The sequence below is a fragment of the Lethenteron reissneri genome, chromosome 22 (assembly GCF_015708825.2).
Source record: "Lethenteron reissneri isolate LAM-NWPU_2019-01 chromosome 22, ASM1570882v1, whole genome shotgun sequence".
Classification (NCBI taxonomy): Eukaryota; Metazoa; Chordata; class Hyperoartia; order Petromyzontiformes; family Petromyzontidae; genus Lethenteron; species Lethenteron reissneri.
The window spans coordinates 9,265,619-9,286,981 of NC_083800.1; the positions used below are offsets into that span (position 1 = coordinate 9,265,619).

The 21,363-nt window shown below is 48.3% G+C and overlaps 1 protein-coding gene across 1 annotated transcript in view; it reads left to right on the forward strand.

Moving 5' to 3' along the window:
- Nucleotides 1-21,363, forward strand: part of PACRGL (parkin coregulated like) — a 53,982-nt gene that overhangs the window by 15,412 nt on the left and 17,207 nt on the right. The window contains exons 6-7 of the mRNA XM_061556539.1: nucleotides 7,228-7,335; nucleotides 8,267-8,347. Coding sequence (XP_061412523.1) covers nucleotides 7,228-7,335; nucleotides 8,267-8,347 — 189 coding nt within the window. The remainder of the gene's footprint in view (nucleotides 1-7,227; nucleotides 7,336-8,266; nucleotides 8,348-21,363) is intronic.

A 21,363-nucleotide genomic window follows, 5' to 3' on the forward strand; every position in this document is an offset into this window, starting at 1 on the left:
TCATCCAGCAGTGGATAGATGATGGCAGATGATGACATAAAATGTCTATACCTCTACATTTATTTAGATTTATAAATATCTATATCTTCACTGAGTTAATCCCATGATATAAATTTTTTGGGATTTGTGAATGCCACTTGTTATGTCCGCAATACAACTAGGGTCAATGATGTTCATATTGATTACTTGTTGAGGCAGACAGCGCAAAATGGGCCACCATCATGCCACACTGCTTCCCAGTGTTGACTTGTACACAATGCTTAACAATCATTTGGGTCATTGTGGAGAACATAAATAGTAAATAGATGAGCATACAACATGCCTCCTGCACATATTTCCCTCGCCACAAAAAATTATAGTATTTTTAACACAACTCATCGGCCCCATGGTCTTATGGATGTGCACAATTCCAGCAGCATCGATTCAGCACGATAAAACTGGAACCGCGTCGAAAAACAGTCTCATCAGCAGTGTCAGGCCAATGTATCTTGTAACTATTTAGGGATAAATCAAGTAAGGAGAGGCTCAGGACTGGTTCAGTTACCACTTTCCCCTGCTGTTACCCGTGGTTGGGAATCAAGCCCATATTTGCCAGGATTGCAGTGCAGAGAGAAATCACTGCAACCAATGTCCCCTGTAAATAAACACACTGAGACACACTGTTGGGCATTTCCCCCCCACCCCCCCCCCCCCCACTGCTTAGGGATGCTGCATTATTTGAGCATATAAAAATTTGTTGGAGCTATTAATTCAAATGATTAATTTCAATATAACACTGTGTGCAATATTTTATGAAACATGTGGAAATATATTGTATTTAATTCTTGATATAGTTGTCACCTCCTGTTCTTTGCCTCATTAAATCCCAAGCATTGCTATACCAGTTTAGTAAACCCTTAACCCTTCTTATCGGGTTTATGGTAATATTACGGGTTTTCACCTGTCGTTTTTGCTGGTTAATTGGATATGACGGGAATGGGTAATGTAATGGTGCAATTGATTCAAAATCTCATTAATATTGCAAGTGTTGCCTATTAATCATACCACGCATAGCACTGATGCATTTCATTAGGGCATTTTATTGTTGGCATCATTGCCTATGGGTCACGCTGTTCGTGTACATGTTTCTCCTAATATAAAATGCATTTATAATGTGACACTATAGCATGTACTATCTGATATCATAGCTCACTTTGTTAATAAGTTCGATAAATTATTTTTAAAATAATACAGCATTGTCTGCAATTATCTAGCTTTTAATCTTTTTTTTATTATGAACTCGTAGGTTTCATGTTATCCATACCATCTTAACAACTTCTCACACATTTTTTATAACTCAGTGGGGATGCTGTAGTTTTGTAATTTACTGGATAAACAATGTTATGCATCTAATAACATTACTTGTGATAAACCTAATTAAGGTTTTGTCTTGTTGAGAATTGCAGCAGAGTGTGATTACAAAAGTTGTGTTGAATTAAAAAACATTTCCAATGTTTTGATGTTGATACTTTACATTTGTAGTGACATCGCGGGATGTCATTGTGTAATGCCGGCCCGAGAGAGGCACGGCGTGCGGTGTATTGATATCGCGGACACCACTAGGATGTGGGTGCAGTACCGGCCCTAGAGGGGCTCGGTGAGCACTGATCGATAGCGCTGGATGGCACCACGCTTGGCGTGCAGTGCTGGCCCCTACAGGATAGGGTGTGGGAGTGCTGGCCATAGAAATGGGGTTACTAAGGGCCGTGGCACTCTGGTTGACCCCAGAGGACATGTGACCGATTAAGTCTACACAGGGGCCCCAAGTGCGGGCTAGGGGTGGTCACGTGTCAGGGTCGAGATCCTGCTCGAGGATTCTGGAAGGTGGTTGTGGCCAAGGGCGGAGCCAGCCACGCCACAGAGGATATAAGCCGGGTCCCCCAGAGGGACCGGCGCTGTTCATCCTGAAGAAACCTACGTTCTACGTTCTACGTCCTACAGAGTCTCCAACACGTGGACCTGGACCCAAGCTGGGGTCCGGTCCGTTGTAGCTAGTTACAGTGTAATTAGTTTAGTTAGCCTGATGGTCACCACCATAGGTTGTTATTCTGTTAAGGGGTAGTTACCCCGTGTATTGGTGTTAATAAATGTGTTGCCTCCAAAGAGTACGTCTGCGACTCAGTTAAACTCACTACAACTTGTGTCGGAAGTGACCAAACGTTCTTTTAGTAAGCTAGCTGAGTTAGGTTATGTTTACGCGAAGCAGACCACGTACCAGGACGTCGGACGATGAGGATGAAGACCTTTTCCCTCAAACAGCCCCGTGGATGGCGGTCCCGGAGAAAGGAAGTGAGGTACCGTCGGCGGAGCAGCACGTTGACCATCCACGCGACAGCTCACCGTCGTCAGGGAAGGAGCGCCACACAGCACACTCCCACCTCGCAGAACTCCTCCAAGTCGCGGCGTCCATCGTCGCGGAGCTCTACCGCGATGAGCCAGCGGTGGAGGAGAGAGCAACGGAGCCACGCGGAACTCAACCTCCATGGCGCAGCCCGCGCGTGCGGCCGCCATTTTGCTTGAGGAGCGGAGCGAGAAGCCCGCCAAAATTGTGTCTGCGTCAAGTTCGCCTGTTGACTTTCCATCTCTTCGGCGACGACTACCATTTGTTACAGAATTTACTTCTGCCGGAGGCGACTGGGTGGCCTTCAAGCGCAGATTTTTGACGAATGGTGACTTGGCGGGGTGGACGGAGTCGGAGGCGCTGAGAGCGCTGCCCGCCGCGCTTGACGACGATGCCTTGGTGGCATTTCTCACCATTCCGCCATCGCAGAGGGCCACGCTGCATCAAGCATTTGCTCAAATAATGGCGATCTACAAACCACTGTCAAATGTGCACCATAAGTTTGCTGCGCAAAGGAGGGGGGAGGCCGAGACGCCCCTCGCCATCTGTAGCACGCTATTGGCGCTAGCAAAGAATGCCTTTCCCAAGATGGACCACGATGGAATCGACTCGCTGGTCCTCGAGAGATTGTTGGCGTTTGCAAAAGACCTCCATATTGTCCTGCCGGCCGTCGGCGAAGACGACTTGTCTTCCCTCAAGTTTGCAAGATGCATCCAGGCGCATTTGCTCTTGCAACGACATAAGGGGTTGGCGGCATGTTCCGCGCCTCGCGAGGTGTGTGATACACCTGAAGACGTGCAGCCTGTCCAAGCCTGCGCATCGACCCTAGACGGTTTGGCGAGGGGATGGCATGGCGTGATGGGATGAATAACAACGATGGCGGAAGACTTCTCCTCGTCCTGGGAGCGGGCTCGTCGTGTGCTACAACTGCGGCCTACCGGGACATATTTCATCGGGCTGTTGCGTACCACGACGACGCCTCCCCGGACTACCGCCGTCGTTCGCCCGACCGTCCTCTACTCCACTATACATCGCACACTTGGCCCCTGAATCCACCTCACTCATCGCGATCGGTCGGCTTTCATTCACGTCGTGCGTCGGTGCGTGAGGGTTCGCAAATTGATCGGGCTGACCGGTCGCTCCGACGTCGAGTATTTCTCACGCTGGCCGATGGCCTGGCCGCTCCCCAACCAGTCGGCGGTGGTCATCACCGAGGCATTTTCTCGATGGCTATGTGATGGACAAGGGTGCCTCTCAGTGTCTTTTGACCGATCAGGGCAAACGTTTTTCTTCTAAATTACTGCGGGAGGTGTGCGACTTGTTGGGAACAACCACCCCCAGACGGATGGAATGGTTGAATGGCTGCACAGGACTCTGACCTCCATGTTGAGTCATCAGGTCAGCGAGTCCCAGCTTGACTGGGACTTGCATGTTCCCGGGGTCCTGGCTGCCTATAGAATGGCCCCTCACACGTCCACCAGCTACTCGCCATTTTTTTTAATGTACGGAAGGGAACACGACCCCCCGATTGATGTCCAATTACATGCTGCGCCAAACAAAGCTAAATCTAAAACTTCCGACTCCATGCGCTTTACCCTTCAGAGGCTTTCAGAAGTGTGTGAGGCTTCCAGAGAATATTCCAATTCGCGCCAATTGGCAGATGAGCGGCTGAGGGGTCTCCGTTCTTCCGCACATGAGTGGGCTCCAGGTGACAAAGCCTGGCTGCCCTGCCCACAGGTACCGGTGGGTACATCGCCCAAATTGTTTAAACCCTGAAGGGGACCGGTTGATGTGGTTGCAGGTGTTGTTGCACAGGGAGGGTGGGAGATGCTGGTGCTGGAGGGAGTTCCGGGCGTTCACGTTTTACTAAAAAAAAAATCTCTATCTCTCCCCCCTTGCTTTTGCTTATTGTTGTTCTGTACTTCCATCCCCTTTCCCATCCATTACTGTACATTTGTAGATAGTGTATATATTGTATAGGTGGGTTGGGGTATTTATTTGTTGAGGTACACATTGGGGTTTTATTCACTTTATTCACTTTGTTCGTTGTTAAAGGGGGAGTTGACAGCCAAGACGGCTGAGTGCTACGAAGGGGGGGGGGGGGGGGAGTGATGTAGTGACATCGCGGGATGTCACTGTGTAATGCCGGCCCGAGAGAGGCACGACGTGCGGTGTATTGACATCGCGGACACCACCAGGATGTGGGTGCAGTACCGGCCCTAGAGGGGCTCGGTGAGCGCTGATCGATAGCTCTGGATGGCACCACGCTTGGCGTGCAGTGCCGGCCCCTATAGGAGAGGGTGTGGGAGTGCCGGCCATGGAAATGGGGTTACTAAGGGCCGTGGCACTCTGGTTGACCCCAGAGGACACGTGACCGGTTAAGTCTACACAGGGGCCCTAAGTGGGGGCTAGTGGTGGTCACGTGTCAGGGACAAGATCCTGCTCGAGGATTCTGGAATGTGGTCGTGGCCAAGGGCGGCGCCAGCCACGCCACGGAGGATATAAGCCGGGTCCCCCAGAGGGACCGGCGCTGTTGTTCATCCTGAAGAAACCTACGTTCTACGTCCTACAGAGTCTCCAACACCTGAACCTGGACCCAAGCTGGGGTCCGGTCCGTTGTAGCTAGTTACGGTGTAATTAGTTTAGTTAGCCTGGTGGTCACCACCATAGGTTGTTATTCTGTTAAGGGGCAGTTACCCCATGTGTTGGTGTTAATAAATGTGTTGCCTCCAAAGAGTAAGTCTGCGACTCAGTTGAACTCACTACACATTTATAATGAATAATCTGTTCTAATTAAACTACATACAGTGTAAAAAAAATCATTGCAGAAAATTAGGATGACATATGCAAATGTAATTGAGTGACTCAATGTCAAATGAAAATATAAACGATCCAAGCAGATAGGGGGCATTCCTTTCGTATGTACGCAAAAATCTGTCAAAACTTTACCCCTCCCCCCCTCCCTGTACGCACGCGTACTTTTTACACCCCCCCCCACCTGCGTAAGTACGCTTGACGCATCCCCCCCCCCATCCTATACAACGGCCGATATTTAATCCACGCAGAAACGATCAAGGATTAATAATATGAACGTGTTTAAGCAAACAGATAGTCCACCGCCGGACTATCTAACTCATTTGACGGCCAATGTAGACAAATTATTATCGAGGCTTCACCCCCCCCCCCCCCCTTTCCTATGCGTAGAAACATTGTCACTAGACCCTCCATACGCAAGCGTACGCATTTGGGTTAACCCCCCCTCCCCCCTCCATGCGTACGGACTAAATGGATGGCCCCCTACCAGGTTATTTTTGGGACCTGTTAGATGTCTTGATAACAGTACTCATTGATGTGGCATGATATGTTGAGCTGTTTTAATAAAAATACATTTAAGCACTTATGTTTATTTTAAAGCTGTAATAGCGACACATTTTCTTCAGTAATAAAATCCACAATCATTTTCTGTTTGTAATGGTAAACAAGTGAATGTGAGTTTATTTCCATTATTTATATATTTTTCTTATTGTTTATTTTATAAATAAAGCAATTTGCAACTATAAAATGATCCATATTTGCCCACCATATTTTCAATCTTTTCAAAAATTGCATTCAAATATTTGTTGATTTACTACAGTCAGAACATTCCTCCGCTGTTTATTTTCATCACCATCCTTATGCCCATGTAACAACGGTAAACTATCAAGTCGCCTATGTACATTTCAAAATGCTTGGCGACAGTTGAATGTGAAAATGTTACCATTTCATTAGTCTTATTCGATGTGATTTGAGCAGTTGGCGTGTAATATTGTGTCAAAAATGATATATAGCCCCTGTCCTGCTTTATAATGACGTGGAACAATTTGATCAGGGCATCTGTGGTTTGACAGATATACCAATGAAAATAATTGACTTTGTCATGAAATCATAGGTTTGCCAACTCATACATTAAAATTATACATTGAGGACATTTTTCATGATTGTGATTTGTTCAAGCATAATGTGGATTTTAACTTGAACATAATGGTTTTCCATTGATTATAATATTTTAAATGTTCCTTTCAATGCAGCAAACCCTTGTCCATCGCGGGGGGTTATGTTCTTGAATATAGTCACAATCGGCAAATCTGTGATTCGCAAATTCAAAGGTAAATGGGAAAACTCGGATTTGGTTCATGGTTCGTAATATCCACCCCTTTTGTTTTTTATTACACTACATGAACCCAAACATTAAGCGGGAAGTATGTAAAATGATTACTATTTTCTAGTGTTAAATATAACCTATACAGTAATGCAGAGAATTAAAAAAATGTATTGTGCGGATACTGTAGATGGATGTGTACAGTGCTGTATACTACATTAATCGTGCAACTGAACCTTACTGCCTCCTCACCGGAGCTTGGAAACCCGTGCCCTGGGCCGCTTGGGAGACAAGATGGAGATAAGATGGCACGTGTGTCATTTTGTGGCAGCATCATCACAAGCAGTGCAGTTATAATGTGTACAGGAATCTCGCGTTCAACCGCGAATGGTCGAGCCACAGGAGCGCGATCGCCGAATTGTACCTCAATAAATTTGGTGCAAAACCACGATAACTAAACCCATGAGAGGTCAAGGGTTTGCGCTATACAGCGTTTATTCTAGACAACACTGAAATAGTTTGATAGGGTGGTTATTACAGGCAGCTGAATTTTTATAAAGTTATAGGATTGAATTTTAATACAAAGACAGGACAAGGTGTGGCCTAATTAACAAGTGAATTGAGGTTTGATTAACAATAGCATATCAAACCTCTTATACTGCAAGCAGTGTGTAAGATGTGGTCTATATAATATGTGCTCTTTTGGCAGTCTCACTCTGATCCAGAGGTGTTTCTCAGGGGTCTAGAGGCCCTTGAGCAGCTAAGTGCTGTCGTTGGACCAGCAATCAATGGTCATCTCAAGCTTCTGCTGACCAGCGTAAGTTGCCATTGCTGTTGACATGTGACTTTAACATACACTAGAATATGGTGATTATTGTTGAAAAGGATTGTGGAAATTTCTTAAGCCATCTCCATTTGACACGTATTTGTTAATAATTGTAAAGGTATGTAATGAATGTACTCAAAAGAATATGCTGTGTTTTTTATCATATGGCTGGGATAAAGCTAAAGGAAAACTGAATTCACATCCTGGTCAGCATTGCTTGATAGGAAGTCAAAAGTGGTTGTCCTGTTGAGATACTGGCCCTTGCCTTTAATAAATACTGATTTTCCTTCATCAGCTCAGAACTGTGAGTAAATAAATTTAGTTTGCTGCTTTAAAAGACATTACCAGATATTTTGGTCCCATTACTGAATCAGTATGTACGTGCAGATATATAAAGCTCGTATAATTGACATCGCAATGCATTTTATAATTCCTATGTATGGAATCTTATTCAAGTGTGAAACGCACATTTTGTAATGTTGCCGTAGGCAGAGTGCACAGAACCAAAGCCAACATAAATTATTTAATTGCATTTTTTTACAATTACCTGATGTACAGTGTACAGTTTTATTTAAAAGGATTATACCGTATTGTTGTTTCCCCCATAATGGTAAAGCACATGTCCATTTTATATTCGATTGGTTAATAATACTTTTAATCTCGCCATCTGGTTTGAACCCTTAACTCACAATTGGAAGGCTGCAAGTTTAAATCCTGGTAGAGATTCACTTTCAACCTCCGATGCCTCTGGGGCAGATACAATTAATATTACAAGTCAACAGTGATCATTATATGGGTATTTGGGATATTTACCACAGGCTCAATGATATCAATGGAGAATAGCACCACCATCCTGTTGCACATTTGAGTCTGACAGTGCTTTTATTTGAATTGAGTATAATTGAATTATTTATTTGTTCAGCTATACAAGAGAATGATGGACAAAAAGCTGCGGGAGCAGATTACAAGTGTACTGCAGAGACTGGAGGAGAATGGAGGAAAGGTAAGAAGATGAATGCCAAAGACCAGTATATCTTTTTTTTTACTGTTTGCCAAGCACAATAGGTCCAAAGGTCCAAGACGTCAATTGGCCAACAACAAATGGTTGTGGCACAACGTGCTGTGCAGCGTGTAATGTTTTATGAGCTGACAGACTTTTAAAGCATATATCCAGAATTGCAGCTAGAATTAAGGGAATTCCATTAATCTTTTGTGGTTATTTATTAAGTATATGAATTATATGTATATTTTAATTAAAGGGAGATTATTTTGTATGTTACCATAGCAGATCCCTGTGAATTAATACCAGGAGCATTATTAATTGCATGGCTCACACCACGGAGGGAACTATTGTTGGAAGACAAGCCTAGGCCTACAAGCTAAAGGTTAAAATATGATGTGGGAGTATCGGAGTTTCACAGGCAATGTCCCTTGTGGTTTATATTTTGCACAATCGTGTCACAGAAAAGGCCATCCATAAAGCATGCTCTGAAAAGCTGTCATTTTTGCGGCACTCCTGCTGCTGACAATCCTGTGTACTAACATCAGCTAGGACCTGAAAATACATTGCAGCGCTTAACTCTCCACTCATCTTTATTGTTTCTGTGTTATGAGAATATTCATATGCAGCTATGAATAGAATACCTGATAAAGGAATAGTTTTTTTATGTGAAAATTTACACCGTGATCACAGCTTATCGTGCTTTAGGTACATAATGTATTAAGGGTCGCAAAAGTGTTGAAAAAATGATAGTTAAAGATACATTCAAGATGGGAGAATTTACCCTAAATGGAAAGAGCAAACAAAAATATATATATTGGTTGATAATCAAGATTGAGCGTACCATTATATTGCATGAAGTGAGTTCAACAAAGAATTAACAAGAACATAGTGGGCACAAAGATGAATTCCATATATACTTCATATGATTTAATGATATTGGTTGTATGATTAGACTGGCCCCTGCTCAATTGAATGTTGAATTTTCACCACTGTTTTATGAGTATGGATTTTAAACTATATTATTGTATAGGCAGGTGTTAATCATTAAATAATTGTTACCGTTGTCTTATTGCCTTGGGGTATGTTATTTTTCGTGATAAATTAGATGACTTCTCATGTCCCAAAGCTCATAAATCTTGTCAGCAGGAAACAGTCAGAAGTTAGTCATATAATGCATGGAATAATACAACCACAGAACACTCCAAAAGTTTATTTTAGTCTTGGTGATTTAATAATCTTGAAATATCAACCAGTATTTCAGATTAGCATTCGGTATGATGCTTCTTACAACAATTCAACACGTACAGTGTACATGAGATATGGCAAGATACTGCATTGGTGTAAGCGGAGGGTGCAAGGCTCCAGTGAAATGGTTAGTAGAAAGATGGAATGTATGATTTGGTGATACAGGTAATGCTGAGACCTGCCAGCAAGGAAAGATCTCGCTCTCACTCAACACGTAAAAAACTTTGTTATCCAAGCAAGCTTTGCTTTAGTTTGCTACCATTCTCTCTTATCTGCTGCATGATGACCACAACTACCCAATAAGGCCGCAAGTGACTGCTCTGGCCTTTCCTGTGCTGCTGGATGGCTGTTGCACGTCTCTCCAGCTCACAGTGCCTTTCAGTGTTGCTTCTGGTGTCATGCACAATGCTTCCTTGGTCACACTCAGTTAGACATCACGCATCCTTCACCCAGTGACAGGCCAGGGTCACCTTACTCCAAGCTGGTAAGTTCCTGACAAAATTCGTAGAGGTGTATGCACCTTAACAATGCACACTCTTTAGGCAACACACCAACTACTAAGCTGCTGTTGTTGCTCATTGCTTGGCATGAGCAAAAACTTCAATGACTTCAAGAGCAGTATATGAGTTCAGGAGCTATGCCTTATGAAATATCGTGGCAAAGTTTTTTTTTTTAACAGAACACTCAGAGCCTGCCTGATCCAACATCAAAGACTACACTTCAATGTATGCTCAGATTCTGTTTGGTGGTAACATACTTATTTTACAAGCAGAGAACTTGGCGCCTGCCTGATGCAAAAGCTGAGTTGTGTTCCGAGTAGAAGCTTTTAAGGCGCTCGAACGAGTGTTCTGCTACTACATATGCAACACCCAGAATATTCACGCACAACATGTGTAATGAACCAGACGTAGACAAGATTCTTGCTCAGGGCTGCTTGCCGTTTATTTACTTTCACGCACTACCCCCTTTACACTCTTTCCCCCTGACACTTCCACCCGCGGTGGGTGCGCGCTAATCTCCGTCCTTCCCATGGACGTCCCACCCCTCACACACCGCCTGCTACAGCTACCCCTAGACCTCCACACTCGTCTTCTCCGGCGGGGGATCAACCAACACCGCCGGCGACGAGGTGAGACCTCCTCGACCTGTAGCTCCCTTGGCGGCGACCCGAAATGTCTTCCCGCAGGCTCTTCTCCCCAACGACCCCCTAATCCCTCTCGTGAGGTCCCTTTTATCCCCCCCGGCCGGCTCCTCCCTCCGGCTCCCCCTTTTCCCGTGCTCCCCCCTCATTGGGTACTCGGGGTACTCCTCTACATCACCCCCCCCTGTGAAAAAAACCCTACCGTCCCGGCTGCCGACGTTACCACCTATACACAAAAGAAAATGTGGACGACCCCTACGACAAGCAGCCAAACATCAGAACATGAAGAATAATAACATGGAACACAGGGAGAACAGGAACATCAGCACGGGAAGCAAGTGAAGAGCCAAGATGGCCCTCGCAGAAGGCCACATGATCCGCCGAGCCGAGCACACCGCCAGTGGCAAAATGCAAAGTCGAGCTGTTGGGTTCAGGAAGGGCGCTCAACGGAACAGCCGTTCCTGGAACTTGTTCTTAAGGCTGGTCCGCCCCCGCGAGCCGGAGCCTGGCCGCACGGTGGCGTTGCGGTCCTGCGAGACGGCTCTCCCCCTGACAGGCGCGCAGGCTGTTCCTCGGGAACTATGCACTGCGGGCAGAGAAGAAGAACCACCTTGACGCACCGCTTCCCAACACCGGCGGCCCGGTTCATCGGACACATCAGACACCCACCGCTCTCGGATTGGGGATGAATCGATGGAACAGGGCACATACCTCTTCAACCTAGAAGCGTGCACAATCCAACGGCGCTGGCCGAACCGAATGCGCATGCACTGCGGTCTCTGGACCTCAACAACCTCCACGGGACCCTGCCACGGGCGATGTAATTTATGGGATGTCCCCAGGGGCACGTGCGGGCAATGCAGCCAAGCTTTATCGCCGACTCCCCACGGAGTTTAAGAGCCCTGGTGCACCACCAATCACTCGATCGCCGCTTGCCGTTTGGCCGAACTGCTCGCAGCGGCCTCGCGTGCTTCCCGCAACCTATCAAGCGTAACCCACATGGGGGTTGGCACCGCAGATCCCTTCCCTGACGAGTCCAAGCCAAATTGGACATGGTTGGGGGGTTCTGGTTCCCTCCCGTACACCAAATAAGATGTGGAGAATCGCATTGAGGCATGAGGGGCTAACCAGTACACTGCAAGGGCCCCCGGGACATGCAAGTCCCAATCGAATTGGCCCGCTTTCACCTGGTGGCACAGCATGGACGTGAGGCTCCGATGCAACCGCTCTACCATCCCATCAGTTTGAGGGTGGTAGGGTTACGTCCTAAATTTCTTCGTGCCCAGGAGGTGACAGACCTCCTTGAGCAGCCTAGAGGGAAGATTTTGGCCCTGGTCAGTCAAGAGTTGCTCGGGGGCCCCCTTGTCCAACACATATCCGTGCACAAAGGTATTGGCTATGGACGCGACCGACTGATCCGGCAAGGGCCATGCCATAGGCCAGTTGGTGAGGTACTCCACTCTGACATGGAGGTATTTATGGCCCCTTTGCGAGACTGGAAACGGTCCCAGGATGTCGAGGGCCACTAGCTCATTAACCCGTTCAACCTGGATGGATTGCAACAGGGGCCGGTCTTGCCGTGCCGGTGGTTTTCGGTGAGCACAATCCTGACAACCCTTGACAAATAATGCCACGTCGTCCTCCATACCCGGCCAATAGTAGTCACGTTTAATAGTGTTCAACGTTTTCCGAACACCCAAATGTATCACTTTCTCACGAACAACCCGGGTAAGCCTCCCTCAGGGGACCGTGGGCACCACAACACAATACGTCTGGAACTCAGCATCCCACCGCATGAGGAGGCCATGCTGAAGGGTCACCACTGGGGCGCTTGCAGGAGAGGCCGTTTGGTCAGCAAGTTCAACGCGGCGTCGCACCTTAAGCAGCGACGCGTCCTCTATCTGCAGGCGGGACCATTCATGGGCCGTAAGGCCCAGCCGATAGTATGCTGGCAACGGCGCCCTGTCGAGGGGCGTTGCTTCGGCCACTGCCACCAAATGGGGCGCATTTATGGTAGTGGGCCTGCAGCGACTGGCGCCTGATGCGCATGCACATCCGTCACGCGGCGGCAACCGCGACAAGGCGTCTGTGTTACTGTGCTGCGCACCCTTCCTATGAACGACTTCGAATAAGTATTCCTGCAACACTTCGAGCCAGCGGAACAGCTGACCCGAAGGTTGGTCTATCCGCAAGGAGTACTTTAAGGCAGCATGGTCTGTACGGACGACAAAAAAGTAAGGCCTATACAGCTGCATAAAATGGACGATGGACAGCAGCTCCCTACGCGTCACACAGTAATGCTGCTTTGCGGGGGCAACACATGGCTGCCATAAGCCACAACCCTTTCGACTCTCTGGGACAAAACAGCCCCAATGCCCGTATCGCTGGCATCAGTGTCCAGAACAAAGGGCAAGCTAAAATTGAGGAACCCCAATGGGGGCGCGTTAGTGAGAGAGTCCCTGATTGCGACAAACGCTGCTTCTTCTTCAGCACCCCAGTGAAATTTTTGGCCCTTGGCAGTCAGCGCGTGAAGTGGCTTGGCAATAGTCGCGAAGTCGTGGACGAATCGGCGGTAGTAGGAGGCGAACCCGATAAAACTGCGAACTTCAGCCACCAACTTAGGGATCGGCCATGCACGCACGCAGTTTTCTCGGGATTATTAGCCACCCCCCATGCGCTCACGACGTGACCCAAATACCTGACTGACGATTGCAGCAAATGGCACTTCTGGGGCTTAAATTTGAGGTTAGTTGCATGCACCCTTATAAAAACTGACCGTAGCTATTGTAAGCAGCTCAGCGGGGTGCATCTCCGAGGTCCCTGCGTCGTGAGGACGATATCAACGGTGTCCTCATCGTCCGACTGTACCACAGGTACTTTCTTGCGCTTTACCGCCACTTTTGACATAACGCCAGCGAAGGTTTGACGGTCACTTCTGAGACCAATGTAGTGAATCAGACGGAGACGAGATTCTTGCTCAGGGCTGCTTGCCATTTATTTACTCTCACGCACTACTCCCTTTACACTCTCTCCCACCTGACACTTCCACCCACGGCGGGTGCACACTAATCTCCGTCCTTCCCACGGACTTCCCACCCCTGATACACCGCCTGCTACAGCTACCCCTAGGCATCCACACTCGTCTTCTCCGGCAGGGTATCATCCAACACTGCCGGCGACGAGGTGAGACCTCCTCGACCTGTAGCTCCCTTGGCGGCGGCCCGGGACGTCTTCCTGCATGCTCTTCTCCTCCCCAACGACCCCCTAATCTCTCTCGCGAGGTCCCTTTTATCCCCCCAGCCGGCTCCTCCCTCCGGCTCCCCCTTTTCCCGCACCCCCCCCTCATTAGGTACTCACGGTACTCTACACATGTATTTAAGCCATTCACCATCACCTGAGCATTTACGTGTGATGTTTGACATCAGCAATGAATATGAACTCTCCATCACCGAAAGACCTCGAGCTGTTTAAATGTAATTAACTGTCCTGATCCATATGGTGATGGATGGAGAGGAAGGAGGCTCCTTGTGTGTGTTTTCACAAGATGCTGCCACAGTCTTTGATTGGTCATAGAGTGGTTGTAAAAGCAGTTGTCAATGGTCAGACCTTTACACTACGAATTAACAATCTTGGAGTTTTTTTGTTTAATACAGGGGTGAACTCGTATATGTCTCATCTTAACATAGGTGTACTCAATCTATCACTTTTAAAAATACATGTATGGAAAGAGCACACATACAACACTATTCAGAATAGTAAAACTGAATATGGCTTCAAATCAGGTTTGAATATGGCCTTTTTTAGTCTGCCCTTTCACAAACTCAACACCGCCTCTGACAATGGAATATGATGCTGAATATAAGACGGATGTCTATGAGCTTTCACCTTTCCAACCCACAACTGTTTATGAAATCTAAAACCAGCTGCTATTGACCATTGCCTCAAACCTCCTTCATAACCAGTGCTGTGTTTGTCATAGCAACATGCCTGGTGAAATTATTATAACACTTTTTTTGGAGGGTACTGATTTGGGATGTTTGATCATTTTCTGTTTGATTAATGGTTTTGTATGTGTGCGGAAAGGACATTATCTGGAGAACACATTTGCACATTGAGGGGGTACTACTCTATAGTCTGTACTGATAGTCAGCATCCATATTGCTGCACTGCTGTCAATTAACTGCCTCGTATCCCTGATCCACAAACCCTACCTGTAAAGCGCAGGTTTAGCAATACATTCCATCACACCAGGGAAACGCTTAAACAATTGACAATATATATCTGGTGGTACCAGAACACGGGATTGAGATAGACATCGTGGAATGGAGTGTGTTTTTGTCAACGTTAATGTGGGGGAATGAGAATGTTCACGGTTGATTATGGCCTCTTAAGTGCATATATGACCCAATTCATTGGCAAGATAACAGTTCTTCATGCGCATATTCCCAAATGTTGCACATGCATATAGTCACTTCTGTCACGAAACGTTTGTGCTCATTGCATGGGTGACTTCTTTCAAATGGGCAATGGGCTGCAGAAAATTGGTGAATAAATCAACTGTGCATGAGTTGATGGCAAACGTGATTCGAGATGCATTGTTCTATTTTATGGTTCCTTATCACAGCAGTTACAGAGAGGGGTGTAGATGTTTTCAAGCTGCAGATATTTTATTTAGCACACATCCATCCAATACGAATAGTTTTATCCCCTTTGTGCTATTTAAACAAAATATTACTCGTAACTTGCCCATCCAGCCAGCCAGCAAAACTTTTATTTTATATAGTTGCCCTGTCTGTCTCCACCTCTCTCTTTCCTTCTTTGTACAGTAAGTCGTTTTACGCGTTGTTGCTATAACACGGTTCTTCCGGGCCCATTATGTAGTGGAATGCGCCCGTTATAACGCGGTTTTTGAGTGGTTGACGATGAACTACTTTCTAGAGTTGTGCGGCTCAGCTGTACGAAACAGTACGCAGAATGATACAGTAACGCAGCAAGGTACATTCCGTTATTTGTCCTGCCATATTTGTGTGCGTAGTACATCGTATATCGCCAAACTTTATTGTTACATTATTTATGGGGAAATAGTTTTTGCTTAACGCAATTTGCATGGATATGTTTTTTTTGTATTTAGACACTAAATGTATTATTGTTAAGTGATATCGATGCTAATAATAATATGGAGATGTAACCAACAAAATGTAGCATCGTTATTAACATGTTTCATGCATTTGATAGTATATGAAGCTTTCTTATAAGCTATAAAGCCTTTTGCACAAAACAATAGAAGTTATATGTATAACATGTTTAAATGTGACTGCTTACCAATCCATACATGTGCTGTACATACTGTACATATTTTTTTAAAAAGTGTGCTAGCTTGAAGCAGTGCTGTTTGTGCAATCTTTAGGATTTTCTATGTTGAAGTAAATGAGGGTTTGGAAATCCCCCAAATGTTTGAAACATGAAATTCAGATGTATTTTAGCAAGTCAACTTCAAAAGATTTATTTTACTTTTTTATGCATTGCATGTTAAATCTTGCAAGCTAGTACCATATTAGTTACACGTAAATAATCAAATCAGAGCACAATATAATGTTTTATTTATAGTAATATTGTGTAAATATATAGTACTATATAAGAAACATATAAATAATAATAAAAAAGTACTTCATACAAATGCTAACATGGCCATATCATATGGTATAAGCCCAGTCACGTCATATTTCATGAGCCAAGCAGGTATGAGCCAGGAAAATGCTTGGTTGAGTGACTGCTGTGCACGTCGGGTTGTTGTAGGCTGCTGCCTTGCATAGGGCCTTGCAGGAGAAACATTGTTGTAGTGTACTTCCTCTGCTGTCATATGCTCCCCTTTTTCACTAACCCGCATTGACTAGCGTGGTGAAGTATGATCAGATAATAATAATAATAATTAATAATTGACATTTATAGGCGCAATTCATCCAAGGATCTCAGTGCGCCATAAACACCCACAACTCAAATGTTATGGACAGGCCTTCATCCAGCAGTACATTGACAAATATGCTGTACATGTGTAGTATCTTGAAGGAGACGGAGACTTCTTTAGAGGCCACACGCTTTTATTTCAATAACAGCTAGACATCCTGACGCACTGGGGAAATAGCCTAACCACACAACCTAGGGAGGTACAGCCTCCACTCTATTCCAACTACTCTCCTTCCCTAGCCTACAGCTACTCAGCCTGGGGACGCTTAACGCCACCCTCAGCCCACTCAGTCCCGGCGGGGCGGCATCCTCGGGGCTTGGGGTCCAGGATCTCCGGCGGCACCTTCCTTCAGCTTTAGATGAGATGGACTGGCTCCCGCTCTCCGGGAGCCGTCTTATATATCCCTTCTCTGAGGGGCGGGGGTGTCTCGGGGCCCTGGCTCTCGCCAGCCCCCTCCCCTTAGAGCGGTTCCAACCGCCTCTCGACCCGGCCGGTCTGGACCAGTCCAGACCGGTACGTACCCCTCTCCTAGGTTGTGTAACCTGTGTCAATCTTGACCACCACATCACCCCCCCCCCCTATACAGCACGCAGCCGTCCCGGCTGCATCACTATCCGCATCCCAACCCTAACTCGCGAACCAGGAACTCGGAAACCGACGAGAACAATGCGTGAGCCTCAACACAACAATAACAACAAACCAACAACAGAACAATAAAACACAACAATCCCCAATAATTTACCCCAACCCCCCTGTACACAAGAACACTGCGGACACACCACACCCACGAACAGGGTGAACCGAACACCCAGGCCCGAGAGGAGGCAGTGTATATGCGTCAGGTCTCAGGAGAACCTGAGACCCTTCGAACGAGTCCGTGTGGCAGGTCCATCGCAAGAGTTCAGCGTTCCCTGCGGAGGGTCAGGAGGGGCCAGATGATGGGCGTCCGGCACGTCCCGAGGGCCCGGGGACAAAGCCCGTGAGCCGTCTTCCTGCTGGACAGGCGGTCGGGCAGCTCCCCGCTCCTCCGGTGAGGCCACCCTTGGTAGACTCACACCTGCAGCATCCGAAAGAGTGGCAGGGGGTTTCGGAACAACAAGGGGATCACGAGGCCCCTCCCCCAGCCTGCCGGACACATCACGCGGCCGGCCCCTGCGAGATGAAGATGTATGAGTGCGTGGTGCGTCATAGGTTTTCAGGCGCGAGGGGTGCACGTACCAAGAGCGCCGTCCGCATGCGACCCTAACACACTGGTCCCGAACGACCCGAACAATGTCGACCGGCCCCCGCCAGGGCCGCAGCAATTTGGATGACGTCGACAGCAGCACCTGCGGGCAGTGCAGCCACGCCTTATCCCCTACTGCCCATTTATGCACCGCAACCCGGCGATTATACAGACGCTCATTCGCCTGTTGCCTTGCCCCGGAATTTTCCTGCACGGCTAGCCTCGCCTCGACCAACTTCCGAATATTGAACTGAGCGTGTTCGGACAGTTTCGAGTGCGACGCCGCAGTCTTGACCCGCAATTGCAGCTCCATGGGGGGGTCGACATCCCTGCCATACATTAAGTAGAAGGGTGAATAGCCCGTGGCCGCATGAGGTGCCAACCTATATGCGGCCAAAACTCCAGGAATCCGCAGGTCCCAATCCAACTGTGTGTCATTTACCTGATGGCACAACATTGAGGTAATGGTCCGGTGTAGTCGTTCGACCATACCATCGGTCTGCGGGTGGTAGGGGGAAGTCCGGACCTTCTGCGTGAACAAAAGGTCACAAACCTCCCGCAGAAGATTGGACGAAAAGTTCTTTCCCTGGTCGGTTAGCAGCCGTTCCGGGGCGCCCTTATCCAGGACGTAGCCCTGGAGAAACGCCTCCGCAATGGCTGCCACCGACTGGTTGGGGAGGGGCCAGGCCATAGGCCAACGGGTGAAATATTTAACCCCAACCAGCAGGTACTTATTACCCCGAGCGGTGACAGGGAAGGGACCCAGAATGTCAAGAGCCACCAACTCGTTAACCAGGGACACCCGAATCGACTGAAGGGGTGGACAAGCCGCCCTAGCCGGGTGTTTCCGGCGCGCACACTGTGTACAACTATTCAACAGGTCGGCGACATCGCGCGCCATTCCAGGCCAAAAAAAATCCAATTGCAGTGTTGCGAGCGTTTTGTGAATGCCCAAATGCAGGATGCGTTCGTGCGCCGCCCACATGGCTCTACCCCGCAGAGCGGTGGGGAACGACGATTTTGTAACGCCGCGAGCTAGCGTCCCACGACATGAGGAGACCCTCCCGCAACATGACAGTACCCACCCCCTCCTGGCAATTTCCCCATCGCTCCGCACGATGGCGTAACCTGAGGAGGGAACCGTCCTCCATCTGAAACCGTCCCCATTCGTCCAGGGGCAGATCGAGGAGCGAGTCGCGAGCGACCGACTCCTGCGAGTCCCCCCCGAGGATAGGTTCCACGTCGACCACCCCTGCCGCCGCCGCCATGGGAGAAGCCGGTGCAGTTCCCGTGGACGATTTGCATCTCCCCGAGCCCATAAAACACGCACACCCATCACCCGGAGGAAGGCGCGACAAGCCATCCGCGTTTGAATGTTGTGTACCCTTCCGGTACATCACCGTGAACGTGTAGTCCTGTAGGACCTCAAGCCAACGTGACAGCTGGCCGGATGGCTGGTCTATTTTCAACGCATACTGTAGCGCCGCATGATCGGAACGAACCGTAAAATGCCTGCCGTACAGGTACGGCCGATATTGTTGAAAAAATACGACAATAGCGAGCAGTTCACGGCGAGTGACGCAATAACGTTGTTCTGCCGGAGACAGGACTCTACTGCCGTAGGCAACGACCCGTTCGACCCCGTTGACAACCTGCGAAAGCACCGCGCCGATGCCGGTATTGCTGGCATCGGTGTCCAGGATGAAGGGCAACGTGAAATCGGGATAGCATAAGGGAGGGGCCCGGACAAGGGCATCGCGAAGCGCCCTGAACGCCCTGTCCTCCGCTTCCCCCCAATGGAACTTGGCCCCCTTAGCCGTCAGAGCATGAAGGGGTTTGGCGATCGTCGCAAACCCCTCGACAAACCGGCGGTAATAGGACGCAAAGCCTATAAAGCTGCGGACTTCCCCTACAGACGTGGGCGTGGCCCACGTTCTTACACAGTCAGTTTTAGCAGGATCGGTGGCTATACCCGTAGAACTGATAACGTGCCCGAGGTACCGCACCGATTCCCGCAACAGGAAACACTTCTGGGGTTTGAATTTAAGGTTAGCGGACCGCACCCTGAGAAACACAGCCCGCAGTCTGTCCAGATGTTCATCAAACGTACGGCTGAAAATAATTACGTCGTCCAAATAGATAAGACAGGAGTCCCACTGCAGGCCAGCGAGGACCAGCTCCATCAGCCTCTGGAACGTCGCTGGAGCTGAGTGCAATCCCATGGGTAACCGATTAAACTGATAAAGGCCCTGTGGCGTACGGAACGCGGTCTTAGGTTTGGATGCCTCATCCAAGGGCAGTTGCCAAAACCCGGACAAAAGGTCCAAGGTGGAAAAGTACCGCGCCCCCGCCAAGGCATCGAGCGACTCGTCCATGCGAGGAAGCGGATACGCGTCCGCCAGCGAAACCTTGTTAAGTTTCCGAAAATCCACACAAAATCTCAAACTGCCATCATGCTTTTTAACGAGCACAATCGGCGCACCCCATGGGCTGTTGGAGGGAGCCACAATGTCCGCGGCAAGCATGTCGTTCACCGCCAACCGGACATGTTCTTTCTCTGCCGGGCTCAATCGGAACGGATTTTGCCAAATGGGAGCAGAATCCCCCGTATCAATGTGGTGTTTCAATAGATTAGTGCACCCAACATCGAATTTGTGTTTGCTAATAACATCGGGGAATTCACGAAGTAACATGCGCAGTTTTAATCGCTGTGACTCGGAAAGATTTTCAGCCCCTGAACAGAGAGAATCCATCCAACCCTCATCGACACCTGCCTGCGTCCCGAACCCCGGCGCATCACTGACATGAGCCGCGACGGAGTCAGTGTGGAGCGGCAACAACGCATGTGCAATTACAGCCCCTTGGTGCACGACCTTCGTCCGCAACCCTGCATTCAGCACTTGAATGAAGGGCTGTCCATCTTTAGGCACAAGCGTTTGTGCTCCCACCAGCTCCAACCCTCGCACGGCCGTATTGGAAGGAGACAACAAAACCCCTGACGTAGCGTCCACCTCCAGTATTTTGCGTAACTGCAGCGGAATTAGCATTTGCGCACCCGGCGGAATCCGCACGGTTTTAGACGCCATAGCCGGAACAGTCGCGCAAGCCGTGCGTAGCCAGGTTGGTGAGGGCAGGAACGCCATCCGGCGGCCCGAAGGGAGCTCGATGCAGCCTTTGTCAATTAAAATTTTGATGGGCATCCTCCCCAAAAAGTCCGTACCCAGCAAACAGGGAACGGCAAGGGCATCGGAAACCAAAACGGGACCCGTTAATTTAATGTCGCCAATACAAATTTGTGCAGTTATTTGCCCAATAATCCCCAAGGAACCCCCATTCGCCGCAAAGCAAGGGACGGAGACCGGTACGAGCGCCTGACATCTCTTGGGCAGCACGTTGTATATGAGGTCCAAAATTATAGTAGCCGAAGCACCCGTATCGAC